Source organism: Peromyscus californicus, unplaced genomic scaffold (genome assembly GCF_007827085.1).
Source record: "Peromyscus californicus insignis strain IS unplaced genomic scaffold, ASM782708v3 Scaffold_1__1_contigs__length_55948999, whole genome shotgun sequence".
Lineage (NCBI taxonomy): Eukaryota > Metazoa > Chordata > Mammalia > Rodentia > Cricetidae > Peromyscus > Peromyscus californicus.
In genome coordinates, this window is record NW_026294492.1 from 5,717,662 (window position 1) to 5,734,748 (window position 17,087).

The 17,087-nt window shown below is 48.2% G+C and overlaps 1 protein-coding gene across 7 annotated transcripts in view; it reads right to left on the minus strand.

The window, feature by feature from the left end:
• Mboat2 (membrane bound O-acyltransferase domain containing 2) overlaps positions 1–17,087 on the minus strand; it is a 134,720-nt gene that overhangs the window by 28,341 nt on the left and 89,292 nt on the right. For 3 of the 7 annotated variants that reach the window (XM_052745798.1, XM_052745799.1, XM_052745796.1), the window contains 3 exons: positions 16,238–16,333; positions 5,797–5,852; positions 150–204 (listed from right to left, as the gene is read on the minus strand). In XM_052745798.1, the coding sequence (XP_052601758.1) occupies positions 150–204; positions 5,797–5,852; positions 16,238–16,333 (207 nt within the window). The remainder of the gene's footprint in view (positions 1–149; positions 205–5,796; positions 5,853–16,237; positions 16,334–17,087) is intronic. The other 4 variants (XM_052745801.1, XM_052745800.1, XM_052745797.1 and 1 more) reach the window with 2 other exon arrangements.

Here is a 17,087-nt window from a genome sequence, read left to right on the forward strand (position 1 = left end):
TACAGAGGTCCAGGCAATGGACTTAGGAACCCCGGAGAGACTGCAGCCTAGCCCCGCACAACGTGGTGGCCGGCAGCAGCGCAGAGGGAAGAAGGCCACCCTCCATGAACCGGTGAAACACAAACCATGGCAGATACAAAGACACATACCTCACAGCTAATCCCCTCTGCGAGGGAGTCAGTTCTTCATCCTTCCGAAACATCCCTGAGAACCAGAAAGAGACACGCTTGTGAGTTATGTTTTCTCTTTAGAATGGCGCTTGCCTCATGTGAAATTCATGCTAGACTCCATGTTTCAGCCCAATGACTGCCTCTTGCTTTCTCATATTGACACAGATTAAATAACACCTGAATCATCATATGCTCCAACCCACCCTGGCCTGTATACACTTAATGTGTACAGGGAAATGAAAGTAACTAGTTACCAGTCTGAAGGAAACTATTATCCAACTAGAAAAATCTCTCAAATTAACACATTTTAACTTACAGACCTGTTATCCTTAAAGAAAGTGCTATGACTTTTCAAAAAGAGGCGTTAACACTCCCTAAGGATTTCAATGACTAAGTCTCAATGCCATGGACTAGTAGCTCACCCCAGAGCAGTGATAGTGCCCTGGTTCTCAACACAACGCCGTGAATAAAAACAGGAGTATACACATCGTCTTTACCCACCAATAGGAGGCTATTGCTACAGCTAAGCACCAACATACAGATCCACAGGCTTAAAAAAAAAAAAAATGAATAAACACTAGATCCAACTTAAAGACCAATAACTAAATAACTAATAACTAAACAACAAGAAAAGAGAAACTAGATGCAATTTAAAGACCAAAGGGAAAGTGAATTAAGAAGCAAACAATACACTAAGAAAGCGTTTGTAGGAAAGAAAACAAAACATAACACTGCCCAAAGACATGAAACTGAAGCCATTAAAAGACAGTGAGATAGCCGGGCGGTGGTGGCGCACGCCTTTAATCCCAGCACTCGGGAGGCAGAGCCAGGCGGATCTCTGTGAGTTCGAGGCCAGCCTGGGCTACCAAGTGAGTTCCAGGAAAGGCGCAAAGCTACACAGAGAAACCCTGTCTCGAAAGACTAAAAAAAAAAAAAAAAAAAGACAGTGAGATAAACAGAGACAGCAACCAGGGGAAACAAGGTACAAAGAAACACAGACAAGCAACTAACATACAAACTGTTAACTTCATGATTAATTACAAAGACATGATCAGTTAACTGTCCGGGAGGCCAAAGCAGAAAGATGTCAAGTTCAAGGTCAGCCTGGACACCATCAACAAAGAACACAAGTACCGGAGACTGTTAAAAGAACAAGCCGGCACTTCTACACAGAAATTTTAGAGGCGCTCACTTACACAGCACGATCTCAGCGATAACAAACACACGTTGGAATGGATGATACATGTACGTAAGACAAAGATGAGAGAATTACAACCACCTTAAGACACTCTGAGAAACAGCGGAGGAGACAGACCCCTGCTGTGAGGCCCTCAGTCTATGAGGAGGGAGTCTGTGAGGAGGGAGGCTATGAAGGACCACACTATGGTTCTGTAAACCCACGGAGCAAAGACTCGAGGAATGTTTCTCTCCTCTCCTCCTAGACCCCGGAGTCTAAGGGAATGATCAAGAACACCATCTGAAATTATGACCAGGACCGTCACAACCTCATACATAATGACAAAAGAATCACTTACACATTCAACAGTCAGGGAAGGGAGTGTAATTGACTATCTAGTTTGGCAACAATGGGGAAGAAAAACCGGGCTGGAGAGGTAATGGGCAGTTACCAGCACTGGCCGACGCCCTTGGCTCACGGGCTCACAGCCGTCTCTAACTCCAGTCCCTGGGGTTCTGGTGCCCTCTTCTGGTCGCCACAGTCACAGCACACACGTGATAGAGACACAAGCAGGCCAAACACTCATACACACACAAAGATAGATAGATAGATAGATAGATAGATAGATAGATAGATAGATAGATAGATAGATAGACAGACAGACAGATCTATTTTTAAGAAGAAGAAAAAGAAAAAGACAGAGGTCAAGTGACTGAGAAGGGGCTCTGACTCTCAGGGGAGCTTGGCCAGAGGCGATGCCTCACCTTCTCCTCAGAGTTATTTATAGTTTCAAGTTTCCTTCAAGGGCCATGTACCTACTTTTTGGGATTATGTAGAGAAAACAAAACCAAACCCACAAATCCCACTTAAAAGGAGAACACAGGAGAAGCTCAGAGGATTCCTGCCACTTTCAACAGCTCTGTTCCCCACAGTAGACGGACCGACCCTTTCCAAAGGATCTATGGCTACCTAAGGAGATGAGGACCTGTGCTCGCTCTCGCTCTCTCTCTCTCTCTCTCTCTCTCTCTCTCTCTCTCTGTTTTTCGAGACAGGGTTTCTCTGTGTAGCTTTGCGCCTTTCCTGGAACTCACTCTGCAGTCCAGGCTGGCCTTGAACTCACAAAAATCCACCTGCCTCTGCCTCCTGAGTGCTGGGATTAAAGGCAGGCAGCTCATCAGTGCTCTCTTGAAAACCTTCTCCCTCCCTCCCTCCCTCCCTCCCTCCCTCCCTCCCTCCATCCTTCCCTCCCTTCCTTTTACCAGTCAAAGAGCAGGATGGCAGTCATCTGTGACGCCAAGCTTTGCTACATACTTTTTATTGTGTTTGTTTTTTAATTTTTCTTTTAGAGACAAGGTTTCTCTGTGTAGCCTGGCTGCCCTGAAACTCGCTCTGTAGACCAGGCTGGCCTTGAAAGTACAGAGTTCCACCTCTGCCTCCTGAGTGCTGGGGTTAAAGGTGTGCACCACCACTGCCCGGCTTTTTTGTTGTGTTTTCTTCAGTATTTCTTTGTGTGAGAAATGCTCCATTATGCATGACAGGCCACAGTTCGATGTCAGCATCCTCTTCTGCTGCTCTCCATGGTTTTTTTTTTTTTGGAGCCGGGCTCTCTAAGGGACCCTACATATTACTCTGGCTGGACTGACCACCCAACCAGGCCCCAGGATCCTCCTGTCTCCAGTCCCACCACCACTGGAATCACAGGTGAGGTGTATGCTGCCATGCCAAGCTTTTGGTGGACTCCAGGGATTTGAACTCAGGTCCGCATGCTCTGACCCCGCGAGCCACCTCCCCAGCCCCTTGCGCAGCACTGTTAAGTGTTTGGTGTGGTGTGGGGTGTCTGTACCAGTGTACCCTGCTACGCTGACCTAGGAGGCGGTCATGGTTTTAAACTGCAATCCAACCAAGGAAAATAAACTATCACTTAAAGGAAATCATCTTTATAGAATAATTTTGTCTATGTGTACAAGCCCAGCCTCCCTCCTCAGTTCAAAAATTTGGGTACTCAGAAATAGACTATCTTTAAAAAAATTAAATTAAGATATTGTGTTTTAAGCTAGAAGACTAGCACTAAGACAAAATTGGTACAGTTCAGCCTAAGGTAGAAGTCAGACTCGTATTCCCTTATCAAGTACAAGCACCCAGCTAGGCTGCAGCAACCAACCAACCAACCAAACAGAACAACCCCTCCCCCGCCCACCAGGGAACATATCAGACGCCATGACCCACACACTGCCAGGCTGTGCCATTCTGGCCTCGGTAGGCTCTTGCACATGACGTCAGCAGGGGAGGAGGCTGCATTCGGTAAGGAGAGCATAATGTCTCAACACCATGCCTAGAAATTATCCGAGACAAAACATCTGCTTCCCGAAGCTGCTGGTGTGAATACTGCCACTGTAGCTAAAAACCAGCCATGGGAGAGGTCAAGACCCACTGCCCAGAGTTCACACGGCCCGCTACCACTGCTGCCGTCAGTGGGGCCTGCTTGCAAGCATGACCTAGGGCTGGTGCCCGGAGCTTGGCTGGCACATAGTTCCCACACTGAGACAAGTGTTCCTTAGGCTGGGACTGTTTGTGCCAACATGGTTTATTCTCAACATCCGCTTTCGCATCAGGAATTTGTAACTGTGACACCTGGTAGGCACGGGTGTCTACTGGCTCAGGCCCTGGCAAGCACCCTGGGACCCAAGTCTAATGGACTTCCTGGCAGAAGACTCATCCCAGGTATCCCCATACTTGCAGCTGGGGATCCAGTGCTGCCTCTGATGCCTCTGTGGGGGGATGGAGGGGGAGAGGGATGGGAGGGGGGGTAGAGGGACGGGGGACTCTGAGAGGCTTGCTCCTGGCTTCTTCTGGACCTCACCACAAGCGTTTCTGTCATTCACTGTTTAGAATCTTCATCAGAACAAACCTTAGTCAGGGACACACTGCATGCTGACACTAAGCTAAGCATGAGCTTAGAGCTCTCAATACAGACAACGCTGTCCTCCCTTGTGAGAGCCGTTGGGGAAGCAGGAGGCTGGGAAGAGTGGCCGCAGTCCTAAAGCAGAAGGTGGAGGGTAGCTGCTCTGCAGGGGGATGTCTGGTAGGATGGAATGCTTCAGTTCACAGAAGGAGTCCCACGCAAAGCTAAAGAATCTGAACTCTTCAAACATGGCAAGGCTAGTCAAAACCTGCTTGCTAGATCCATTTCAAAGACCAGATTACAAACAAAATAGGGCCCTGGAGTACTTTCAGTCCTGAGTTTAAGACATATTGCCAGTGGGGGCTTCTAGACCTACAGACAGAAGGACATGCCTGACCCATGATGTTCCTGGATTCTCATTCCAGAGCCCCAGGCGGGACCTGTCAGCGTGACATGTGGGTCTCAGCACCTACATACAGACAACTGGGTGCTCTGATCCACAGCATCCACGACATGGGCTTCACGACTGCGGAGTCAGGGTCTGAGAATGTCTGCCCACATCACTGTTTGGAATCCAAGAGCTCCACGACGTGGCCGTGAACTGCAGTGCACCAAAGCACCCCCCTCCCACACACACACACACACACACACACATGAGGGTCTGACCATGAACACGGAAATGAGAAACCCAAAGCAGAAGCAGGAGAAGGGGAGTGTGGGTCTCCTCAGGCCACCCCAGGCCTCACCCTAACATGTCACCGCCTCTAGAAGCACGTGGCCAGCAGGAGGGGCTCTGCTCCCGAGGGGCAGAAAAGAGAGCCGTGGCTGAACACGTGGGGAATTAAACACGGACCCGTGACCGTGAGGAGGAAATCTGTTCCTTCTGGCCATGTCCCCAGAAAATGAAGTAGGTAACTGTGCTTGCCAGTAGCAGAAAGGAAGAGGAGGAAAACTCGTCCTTGTCCCCTACCCCAGAACCATCAAGGCTACGTCCTGCCCACATGCAGAGACTGGGTACAGGATTAGGGGGACTCACATGCAGGGACAGACAGAGTTGTCCCTCCTACCCCTGAGGAACCCAAGCCAACACCCCAAGGAGTCTTGATTGCTGGCATTTCCTATATCCACTTATTAAACATATAAAATAGGTACATATGCATACTAAAAGTCTATGAAAACATGTGTGTATATGTCTGGGTGTAAACACAAAGGGATAAGGTTGGAGAAGCATACAAATTTCAATATAAATGTAAGACAAATAAAATTAGGTATAAAACTTGACTTAGACCAAAGGTCCTTTATATGGGTCATATATTTTTGCTTTTTATCACTGAACTGAATTAAAAATCAAGAGAAAACATGGGGCTGGGGGTGACAAACATCTTAATAACCTTAAACAAAGCTAACTGTCTCTTCCTTCCTTCCTTCCTTCCTTCCTTCCTTCCTTCCTTCCTTCCTTCCCTTTCAGAGTTAGGGCTATATCTCAAACCAAAGATTATTCGAATAGGTTCTTTTCTGTGATGAGGAATTAACTTCCAGATTCTTACCGTCATGAATCTCGAAAGCCAGACTAGTGATCTTCTGCGTAATGATCATCATTGGGCTGTGACGAGACAAAAGTAGATATTTTAAATGGAGGATGTCACAACAACATGCACGACACAGGACACAGGTTCAACCCTGCTTACACGACAATAAATCCCTCGAGTTTCTACCCTATCCAAAACTCGCGGGGGATTTTTAAGAGCTAGCAACTCAGGGGCTTCCTGTCTTCAGAAAGTGCAAGAGAGAAGAAATCCAGGCTTTCTTTCTCCGTGACTTGAAAAACCAAGTAAAAAGAGGGCCCTGCGCCTAAAAACAACCTTCTGTGAGCCAGCTCCCTAAGACCAGGGCCTGTGGTCAGAAGTGCCAGGACACCAGGGTGTGACTAAGCGCCTCCCGAAGCACCTCCCAGGCCTGTTGCCCAAGGGTGAATGTCAAAGAGAAGAGAGGATGCCTGAGGAAGGGGGGATGAGCAAAATTAAAGGAGTCTGGGTGAGAAGTGTAAGAGGGCGGAGCCAAGAAGAAGAAAAGGGCAGACCGCCATCTCCATGCTGAAAGCAGGGCACGCTGATGCCAGCCACCCAGAACCCAGAAGCCTGGCGTCTGCTAAGACAAGAGAAACTGTTTTGCACATATTACAAGAACTAGCAGCGTTTCTCCTACTCTTGCAAGAATTCTAACTGAATGGCTAACTTGTAGCAGAAAATCAAATCAGTCAAACAAGAAAACTGTACTGCGTTACACCCACCCCTGCATTACACCCCACCCCTGTGTTACACCCCACCCTCACAGCATCGGCTTTCAGATGGTCATTTAACTTTCTAAAACTTCAATAAAATCGGAAGTTACACTTGCCAACAGGCAGAGTGTGTGCTCTGCATGCTGGGGGAGCTAGGAATCTTACAGCATCATCCTCTCAAAGCCTCTAAAAGGGACCACACGGAATCACCCTCGCTGGACACCCAGGGCCAGCTGGTCATGAGCAGCAGAGGCTCAGGCTCCATGCAGCGAGGTTCCACACTGCTCACAGCGGAGGCACTGCCTTACAGTGTGTACACATGGGGCACGAGGGTTTGCTTTCTACCTCTCACTCTGGATTCAGGGTCCCAACTGTGCCCTTGAGAGTTCAAGCTCCGAGGGGCAGGGTCAGATGAGGGCTGCTCTCCAACTCCCTGTGCTTGAGAGCGAAGGATTTCTCTTGGCTCCCTTAAAAACCAATGCTTACGGTTACCTAGGAAATCACTGCCCAGCCGGCCTATTTAATCCCCCAGGTTGCCCTGCACACAGGCTGCCTGTCACTTCTGCCTTCAAGCCCTTGAGGATTACACAAATGGCCTGAGATTTCCATCTCCTTGTGGGGAGACTCATTGTTCTCTTCCTGCCTGACCCTCTTTCCGACCCTCATGGGACCACATCCTGGTCTGGGAGGCTGAGCGGTGGGGGGGGGCAGCAGATCCCAGGACCAAATGCTGCCCACCCCTCCCCCATTCGAGCTGTTCTCTGGCGTCACTCTGCAAAGACAGCTTTGCTGCCCTTCCCAAGCCTCAGCCACTTTGCCCAAAAGGCCTACCAGACAACACATATTAAACATCTCCCCTCCGTTCATTCACAGACAGGATGGTTGAGCATCCCCCACATACCACTTCCTGCTGCTTTTCTCTCAAACAATCATAAAACCATCCCTGAGGGTCCCGCTGAGGCTGTTTCTAAATTATTTTATTAACAAGACAAAGACCCCAAAAGAGGGAACCCCAACTCCCCCCCAGTACCACTGGTGACCATCGACCCCATGTGTGGTAGTCCACTGCTTCCGGCTCAACCTGCTCCCAGGAGCACAGCGAACCTAGGACCACAACAGAAGGAACCGTACAGACTGCAGAGGAGTGTGTTGTAAATGAAGATTTAAAAAAAGATTGCAAGAAATTTCAGAAGGGATGAATGGATCAAAGAGGGTTAAGGAATCTGGAGAGGGGCAGAGGTTGACAAACTCAACACAGAGCATAAGGGCAGCTGGGAGACCAGAGGCGTGATGGGAGCGGGTAGGGAGAAGACAAGAAATGTGTCAAAACCCTCGTAGGGCAGAGCCTGCTGTACAGAGGAAGAGGCATTAGAGAGACCAACGCAAGCACTCCGAGAGTAGATACAGTGTTTCCCTCAACAGCACACATTTTAAAAGTATCCGCTTCAGAGCAGCTGGTGTGACTCACCAGGTGTTTCCACTGCGCCTTTGTTGACACTTTTTAACTGTTGATTTTGTAGCAAAGGGCACTCCCCAATACCTAATCCCTCCCCATGTCCAAGAAGCCGACTTAGCCGGCTAGGCGGGGGCAAAGACCCTCCTGTCTATCCTACAGCAGATGGGAGCAGCCCGAGGACGCCAACCGAGGGGTCGGGGCCTGGATGGGACCTCCACCATCTATGTGACAAATCACTGTGTTGGTGTGAGACTGAAAAATGTAAGAAAACAGACTGCCACTACTCAAGTAAATACGTACTTGATGGGACAGTTTTGACTACACAGAGACTCCTCTGAACTAAGAGACTATTTCTTTTTAAGATTTATTTATTTTTAGCTTATACGTACGAGCATGTATGTATGTATATCGCACGTATCTGCATGTATGTATGTATACCACATGCATGCAGTGTTCAGAAGCGGGTGTAAGATCCCTGGAACCGAACTTACAGATGGTTGTGTGCTACCATGTGGATGCTAGGAACTGAACCTGGGTCCTCTGCAAGGACAGCAAGCGCTCTTAGCCTCAGAGCCATCTCTCCAGCCCCTGAACTAAGGCAAAAAAAACACCTTTCTGATATAAAAATAATGATAAATTTTAAGTACCCATTTCTCTACAAAGAATGAGAACAGAATAATTTGGTTTTATCCTAAAGTAATCCTCAACTGCAGTTGACGCTACGGGAGAAGAGAGGTTTAAAATAAACAAGCACTTTTCAGCACGGCTCACTATCTCCGAAATGGCTACGATGAACTCAAATGATGCTTGTCTATTAATGCCCCGGTAACTATAAGCACCCACTTGCTACCAGGACACGTCACCTAACAACAGAGGCGACTTGTTATGTCCCTGCACTCAGATCACCTTTACACCAACAAATGCTCTTTATCCACAAGACCGTGGAGACCACCCAGACCCCACCTGCCCGACACCAAATGCATGTGGGATGGGAGCCCAGTGAAGGCCACGCTGGGAGTCAGTGCTGATTGACTTGTTCTCTCACTGGGAAAGACAGCACTTAACGAGCATCTACAAAGCACCAAGCTTTGTTCTAGGTCCAAGCTTTGACCCCACTGGAGACACAACACACCCTTGCTGTCACAGAACTGACTGGAGGGAGATGAACAGATCTACAATGTGCCAAGTGCCACACAAGAAAATGGAGGTAGGAGACACAAATGAGAACTAACAAGCAACCACACGATGGCCTGGGGTAAGGACATTCCAGGAGGAAAGACGGACAAGGTCACAGCCTGGAGACAGACGTGTGACCGGCCTTGAAGAGCAGTGTGAGGACAGGACAGGGCAGAAGGCAGGCTTCTTCAAGGGGCTGTGGCCGTGACCGAAGAGACAGGAAAGGACTGGAGGGCTTGGGGTCAAGGGCTGGCCTGGCTTTCAGGGGAACACTTGACTCTGAGCAGGCTGAGCAGAGACTGTTGGGTGCAGATGTGGGTACGAGGAAGCAGGTGAGGAGGGCAGGAGAGAGGGTGGCTCAGACCGGGGCCAGCACAGGCAGACTACGGCGAATCCCGTGTGTGTTCTAAAGCCAGCGGGGCTTTGACGACAATTTGGTGTATTTGAGGCGGGGTTTGAGGCCTGATGCCGCCAAGGTTTCTGACAAGGGTGACTAACTGGAGAGACAGGGCTGCCTGGAAAGGGACACAAGAGCAACGGGTGAGAGAACCGGGAGTCCATGTTGAGGGTGTTTTATGCAAGACGCTGGCTGGACGGTGGGGAGGGACATGGGGAACAAGGCAGCTGCATACATGGATCAAAACTCACAACCTGGGCCAGTAAGATGGCTTAGTGAGGAAAGGTGCCTGCCACTAAGCCTAAGTACGTGAGTTCAATCCCCGGGTCCCACATGGAAGGAGGAGAGAACTGACTCCTGCAATCTGCACTCTTCTACATGGGCATGCACATGTACACACACGCACACACACACACACATACACACTAACAACATGCAATGAAAAAATCTGAACTCCTATATCACGGCTGCCGTGGCCACAGTGGAAGGGGGAATTATGTAATATGTCTCAAAGCAGCTACACTGACTGCCACGTGGGGAGGACAAGGACACTGTGTGGGTGAAGTGACATCGCACCATCCCCAACACCTGACACAGCACACCGCAGAAAACGGGACCTCTCTCACAAATGCGCGTGTGCGTGCGCGCAGACACACAGCTTCACCTACAGAAGCACTGGGATCGCTTCAAGCAGGAGGTGTTGAAAGGACACAAAAGTCCAATGGGAAGTGCTGATGCTGAAGACGCTTCCTGCCAGGACCAAGAGATACACAACTGTGCACACACAGTGTTCACTGACACACACGTGCATGTGCACGCGCGCACACACACACACACACACACACACACACACACACACACCGTTTACCTCCCACGGTTTCCATTATCTACGGTCAACCATAGTCCAAACTCTGGAAACACTCCCATGTTTTACATTTCACGCCGCTGTGAGTCGCGTGAAGACATCTCGTGGATCCCACTCTGTCCGAGCGTGATCACAAATCACTCTTTCTCCAGCCCACCCTGCTGCGTGCTCTGCCACCCTCCAGGAGCCACCTCAGCCATCAGAGCAACGGTCACAGCAGCAGAGCGTTTGTGCTCAGCTACGCCCAAGGGACACTGGTTCTTTGTGGGTATGCAAGCTCAGCGTGGCTATGTGTGTAGAAAAACCGTACACGCAGGATTACTACTGCCTGTGGTCTGTGGCTTCCCCTGTGGCAGGGGACAAGATAAAGGGCAGTTACGACAGCTACATGAAGGAGCGATATTTGGAGAAGTGTACAGAGACGACAGAAACGTCAGAGAGCCGAGGGGGAAGTGCCCCAATCATTTCATCTGGGGTTTGGACAAGCAGATATGGTTGAAGGGGTGTTCCAAGCAAAGAGGAGCGGGGAGGGGGCCCTGAAGAAGCTGCAGGGGAGACCGGGCTGGCCACTGGCCGGAGCAGCCTGGGTTGGGTCTGCAGACCCGAGTTAAGCAGGTCTTTCTGACATGTGCTACCAGGCTGCCCTGGGAATCCACTCCATCATCAGCAGAGCTCAGGCCGGGCAGGGAGAAGACAACCGAGTCCCCACAGTTCCAGTCTATTTACTCCCGTGGTGACATGAACGGCCTTAGCAGCGAGACGGGATGCTTCCTGGAGTCAAATGTAGGTCAAGGGCCGGGAGACATGCCCACAGGAAGAACCACCAGAACTGGAAGGTGCAAAGTCCCCGGTGGCTGAATATTTCATATCACCCTATTTACACAGAGTTACCGGGCACTGTGTGAGGAGGATTATGCAGAACAGCTAGCGGCCTTTGTGACTCATTGCGCAGAACACAAAAACCTGTCTAAAATTAGACTCCGGACTTGAATAAGGCTTCTCAAGATGGAGAGACAAACCCGATAATCACACCTGAGGCTTTCAGGCCACGTCTGTTTCTGCCTCTGCTTTAAGAACGGGCTCCTACGAAAGCCGCCACCAAATGCAGCACACATGTGGCCCAGCAGCCCTCCGCCGAGGGGACACAGACCAGCTGGTCCACGGAGCAGCTGGTACTACATGCCTAGCTGTGAGACACAGCCTTGATTCGAACGGGGATCACTCGACACGAACCCCTTCTGTGTTTGTTTTGTGGGGGACACACCGAGCGATCCCTTCGGCAACACAGATCCAGTTCCGGTGAGAACAGTGTTCTCGCTCCCTGTAATTTATTTACTCACAAGCGGCAAGGGCTCTGCCCTCCCCATCACAAGTGCCTGATCGAATCTCGAAGAAATGAGCCAAGATGTATCCGCTGAGTTATGACCCCACCATAGCTACTCTGCACGCTGCTGGTTATATTTATTTATTTAGGGTGAAGGACACGTGCCTCACGTTAGAGGGCAACTCCCAGGAGCGACCACGTGGGGCCTGAGAATCAAACTCGGGTCGTCAGGCTTGGCGGCAAGCACCTTTATCCGCCGAGCCTCACTGTCCCGTATTCTTATTTCTAGCCTCTCTCCTGTTCCTTGGTTTGCCTCCTTGCTGTCTGTGCGTGGTAGTCAACTGCTCGTCAGCATTTCTTCCTTTGGCTTTTCTGTTTCACTGTGAGTTGGTTTTTTAAGGTCTCACTGTATTCTAGCTGGCCTGGAATCTGTTGTGTAGACCATGTTGGCCTCAAACCCGTGACCATCCTCCTGCCTCTGTCTCCTAGGTCATTGGGATTACAAGCTTGGTCCAGTGTGCTCAGCTTCTCAAGGCTAATGACCACATTAAGGCGACAGGTTAACTTGAGAAGAATTACTGGATTTGACTATCTGTAATGACCATAGTAAAAAAGGCCTTTTAGACATGTAAAAATAGGATCTCCACTACACCCAACACTGCACCCGATAACCAGAACCTAGTGGCATCACTTATTCAAGACCACCAGGCATATGACTAGACCTCATGACGCCCACTGGTCAGTCTACAGTCAGAGACCCAGAACAATGCTCTGCTCTGCATATCTGGAGACGCCATCTTGACCTGCCCTGCGGCTGGTGAGTCTCCCCCAGGATCCTGACCCTTAAACTGGAGACTACCATGAGAGACCGGACCTGACCTTCAGCTAAGATACATCACAGGTGAGCAGCAGTGGGGAGATTGGCTTAGGACTGCCGTTAGGCACTTAGAGTGTGACTTTGTGTGATGACCCTCAGCCTGATAAAATACACCTTTTGTTATGTCGACCATAAAATGTAACTGTAGTTATACCAACCGCACGCCTCTACCTTCTTGCTCTCGACACTATCTACACACAAGCAGGCTGTTCCTCGAGTTCGTACCCCTGAATAAAGTTTTACAGCTGTCTTCACAGGGCACAGTCCCTTTCTTCTCAGACACATCCCTGGATATTTCACAGTTGCTCTGGAAACAGGATCTTTTTTTTTTTCTATTACATTTTTAAGTTATTTCTGATAGGAATACTAATCATTTTATGCTTTTCTTGTATCACATTTCTAAAGGTGAGGTGAGACCTCACAACTTCAGCGGCTTTCTAACTTTCTGCAACTAGAAACTTGTAGTGAAAGGACAGTCTTATCTAAAGAAATCTGGAACCTAATGTTATATGGGGACAGACAGACAGAGACACACACACGTACACACACACACTTTCTCTCTCTCTCTCTCTCTCTCTCTCTCTCTCTCTCTCTCTCTCTCTCTCTCTCTCTCTCTCTCTCTCTCTCTCTCTCCCTTATCCCCTCCCTCCCTTTCTCTCTCTTCCCCTAACCCCTCTCTCTTCCCCCCTCCCCTTCCCCTTCCTCCATCTCTATCCATCTCAGTCCTTCCATGCCTCAAGCAAGTAAAGTAAACCCGTCTCATCCAAGAGATTTCACACGGATTCCTCAGCAAGGCCCGGGCCTCCCTTCTTGCACTCTCCAGACACTGGCACTTGGAAGAGCAATGACACTTGTCCTAATCCGCTTCATAGGATGGACTTCTCTGCCCCTTGCTGTGCAGAATATCCCTTTACACTGTGTGAAGATAACTCACTGTGATTGGTTTAATAAAAAGCTGAATGGTCAATAGCCAGGCAGGATTTTTGAGGCAGAGAGAACTCTGGGAAGAAGGCAGAGTCGCCAGAAGAAGCCAGACAGACACGGACCAAGCTGGATACACAAAATGGGATAGAGGTAAAAACCATGTGGTAGAGAGTAAATCAATAAAAATATGGGCTAATTTAAGTTGTTAGAGCTAGCGAGGAACAAGCCTAAGCCCCTGGCTGAGCTTTCATAATTAATGAGTCTCCGTGTCGTTTTTTTTTGTGGCTGGAGGCCCAAAGAAAAATCCATTTGCAGATTGCTGCCCCACACCGGAGGATCCTCACCTCCTGAGTGAGGAGCACAGGCCTACAGCTGGCTCTTTTCTCTTATGGCCACTTTCAAAGAGAAAGTTCTTTGTCTGAGTTGTACCAGGTCAGCTTGCTTCAGTGGGTTCAATAAATGCTTCTTCCCAATGGCTAAAAATAGGAATATTATAAACAGGTAGTCTATCTTTAAAATGCTACATTGCTTTTTTCTTCTCCTATAAACATTTAAAATTATATCAAAATATTTAAACTATAAATTTCAACAAAATACTGCTCAAGTCACATCATAAATAACTTTGAAAAAATCATTAAGCTCCTAATGATTAAGCTCTTAACAAACTGTTCTCTGGTCTGTGGGCCTGTGTAATCGTTTGTGCTAATAGAATATAAGCAGGCATGAGCTCTCTCTGATCTGGATCATTACTCCCCACCCCCAACCAAATCAGAAGGTTCCAGAGACCCTGTAGGAGGAGGTGCCAGAAGAAAAGCGCCTCCTTCCCTAACAGCCTGTGGAGCAGAGGCCACCTCCTCAGTGCACTGGAATGTGAGAACAAACCTTTACCTTAATCCGCTGTGGTGACACAGTTGTTTTGACCATACACTATGTGTAGCCAGCAGAGAAAGATTTTGTGTAAGGGGTTGGTGAGCAGGAAGGGTTTGGAGTAGCAGGTGAGGGAGAATAAAAACAATAGCTAAGACCAAACTGAAGGAGGAGGCTGCCAGGGTCCCACCGATGTGGAGTAGTGCCAACCTGCTTGTTCATGCTAAAGTACTGGTGTTTAAAAAAAAATCAAGAAACTATATATGGAGTGAATATAAACATATGTCAGAGAAACCCAGAGCAGGTGTGAGCAGAGTAAGACGGGAGGACCCAGGCAGGGTTCCCAATGCTTCACACCCCTGGGTCCTGCAGACAGAACCTGGGTCCTGCATTACCTCCGGGTGAAAAGTCCCTGTGTGACATGGTTAGCTTTCAGTGGCTATTCTTAGCAGGGGTCTGCTTCCTAGAGATGCTGATAGTTTCACAGCTAGTTCCCAACTTCATCCTATCAGGATGACTGACATGTGACCTGGGCCACTTCCTCCTTCGCACAGTGAGCCAATTAGGTACTGATTCCGCCCAGCAACTTTTCTTTAAGAACATCTGCTGTTTAAAGATGGGTAGCTGGGGAGTTGAGGATTTAGCTCAGTGGTAGAGCGCTTGCCTAGCAAGTGCAAGGCCCTGGGTTCGGTCCTCAACTCGAGGAAAAAAAAAAAAAAAAAAAAAAAAAAGATGGGTAGCTGGTCTGTTCTCTACCCTTGGATTTCAGGTGTGGATTTCAATTCCACTTGACTCAGTTCTAAATCTGATCCAGTATCTATCATCTATCTATTATCTATCTATCAATTATCTATCTTTCTTTCTTTTTTAAGTATATGTCATCTGTTTTGGCTTGGTTTTGTTCGTTATTTTGGGACGCAACTTGCTTTCATCCAAGCCTATTTTTAAAATCTATATAATAAAATCCACTTTACTCTCATTAAGGAAGAAAAAGATACTTTATCCTCTAAAATTCTCCTTTTACAGGTGATTCTTCTCAAATAATTTGGCCAATTTCTATTGTTAATTTTTTCTCCAGAGATATGATTATTTTTTCTAACTTGCTTATCTTTAAATTGGATGTTTTATTCATTTTGATATCACCCAGAGGCAAAAGACTAAAAAAAAAAAACACGCCCCTCTGGGACAATGGAGAAAGCTGAGAGGCAGTGATGTAAAGTGTGAAGTCTTCTGCTGCGCCCCACCCCCCCACCCCCGCCTCAGGGGCCCCACATGGCAGGACATGTTTCTTTAGAAAGACAGGAGTTGGTTAGCTCAGGGGCTGGTACTGCACTCATCTCCTAACACTCCTTCTGTCTCTTTACAGGACAAGGAGACCTGTCGGTGCCCAGGAGGAATAAAATCCCCTCTGGAGAGACAAAAGCCAGAAGTGATTTCCACTACTCTGTGCTGGGAGAAAGGAAGGGAGGGAGGGAGGGAAGGAGGGAGGGAGGGAGGGGGGGAGGGAGGGGGAAGAAGGCTAAGTAGCAAGAAAAAAGCTTGGAGGGGGCTGACTTTCAACACTTACAAATGCTTGCAGAAATTCCTATTAGAATTAGAAACTACTTTGAATACCAAAAATGCCACGTTAAAAGCCCAACTGCTCTATGTTTAGCAAGTTTATACAAGGCAATTTGGAAGCACAGGTATCTCTGTGACATCTAGGGGATGACACGTGTCCATAGCTCTCCACCACAAGTGCTAAATGAAACTACAGGCTGTACTTTTAACCGCTATGTTAGAATAGATAAAAGAGGTCACTGAATCAAATTTTAATCTTACCCTGAAAAATCAGCGGAATATTGTCCATAATCAAAGATATAGACTCTAGTAATCTGACACACTGTGAGGTATCCCAAAGCAAACAGAAAACAACATCTGCAAAACAAGAATAAGCCGGGTTAGTGGAGGTGTTCATTCTGTCAAAGGGCACATTGTAAAGAAACTCACTAACTCGTAGGGTTCAACAATGAGATGGTATTAAATCTACCCTACAAATAACTCATCTAACAGATTAGGGGAGCTCTCTCCTAATAGGTGGTGAATCGTCGATGGAACTGACCACGGCTGCTGTTCAATTGTATTCTGAACGACGGCCACGTGTAAAATTACATGGGACGGCCCTGAGCAGAAGCATTAGAAGACACCAATACTGGTGACAGATGACTTTTTCCACTGATCAGTTCCTGCTTCCATAGACATGACACAATTCTTACAGATTCCCCCCCTCTTCATCTGCGTGTGCATGCTTCTGCATGTGCGTGGACACTATCGTGTGTTCTGGGAATCATCTTTGATCATCCTCACTTTATTCACTGAAGTACAGTCCCTCAATCAAATCAATCCAGACTTCAGCAGGACGGCTTGGTCTGGGGACCCCTGCCTTCTGAGATTGATGCTGCAGGCAAGCGACCACCACACACACACACACACACACACATATATATATATATGGGTTCTGGAGAGTCTGACCTCTGGCCACATGCTTTCCGGTAACTTGATTTTTTAAAATGTGCCCTCAGTAGCCTAAAATCATAACCTTCAGAGAGGATCAGGGGATGCTCACCCGTAACCAGCTAGTGACTTTCACAAACTCAAGGTGCTTAAGATGGTATTACAACCAAATGCAGTA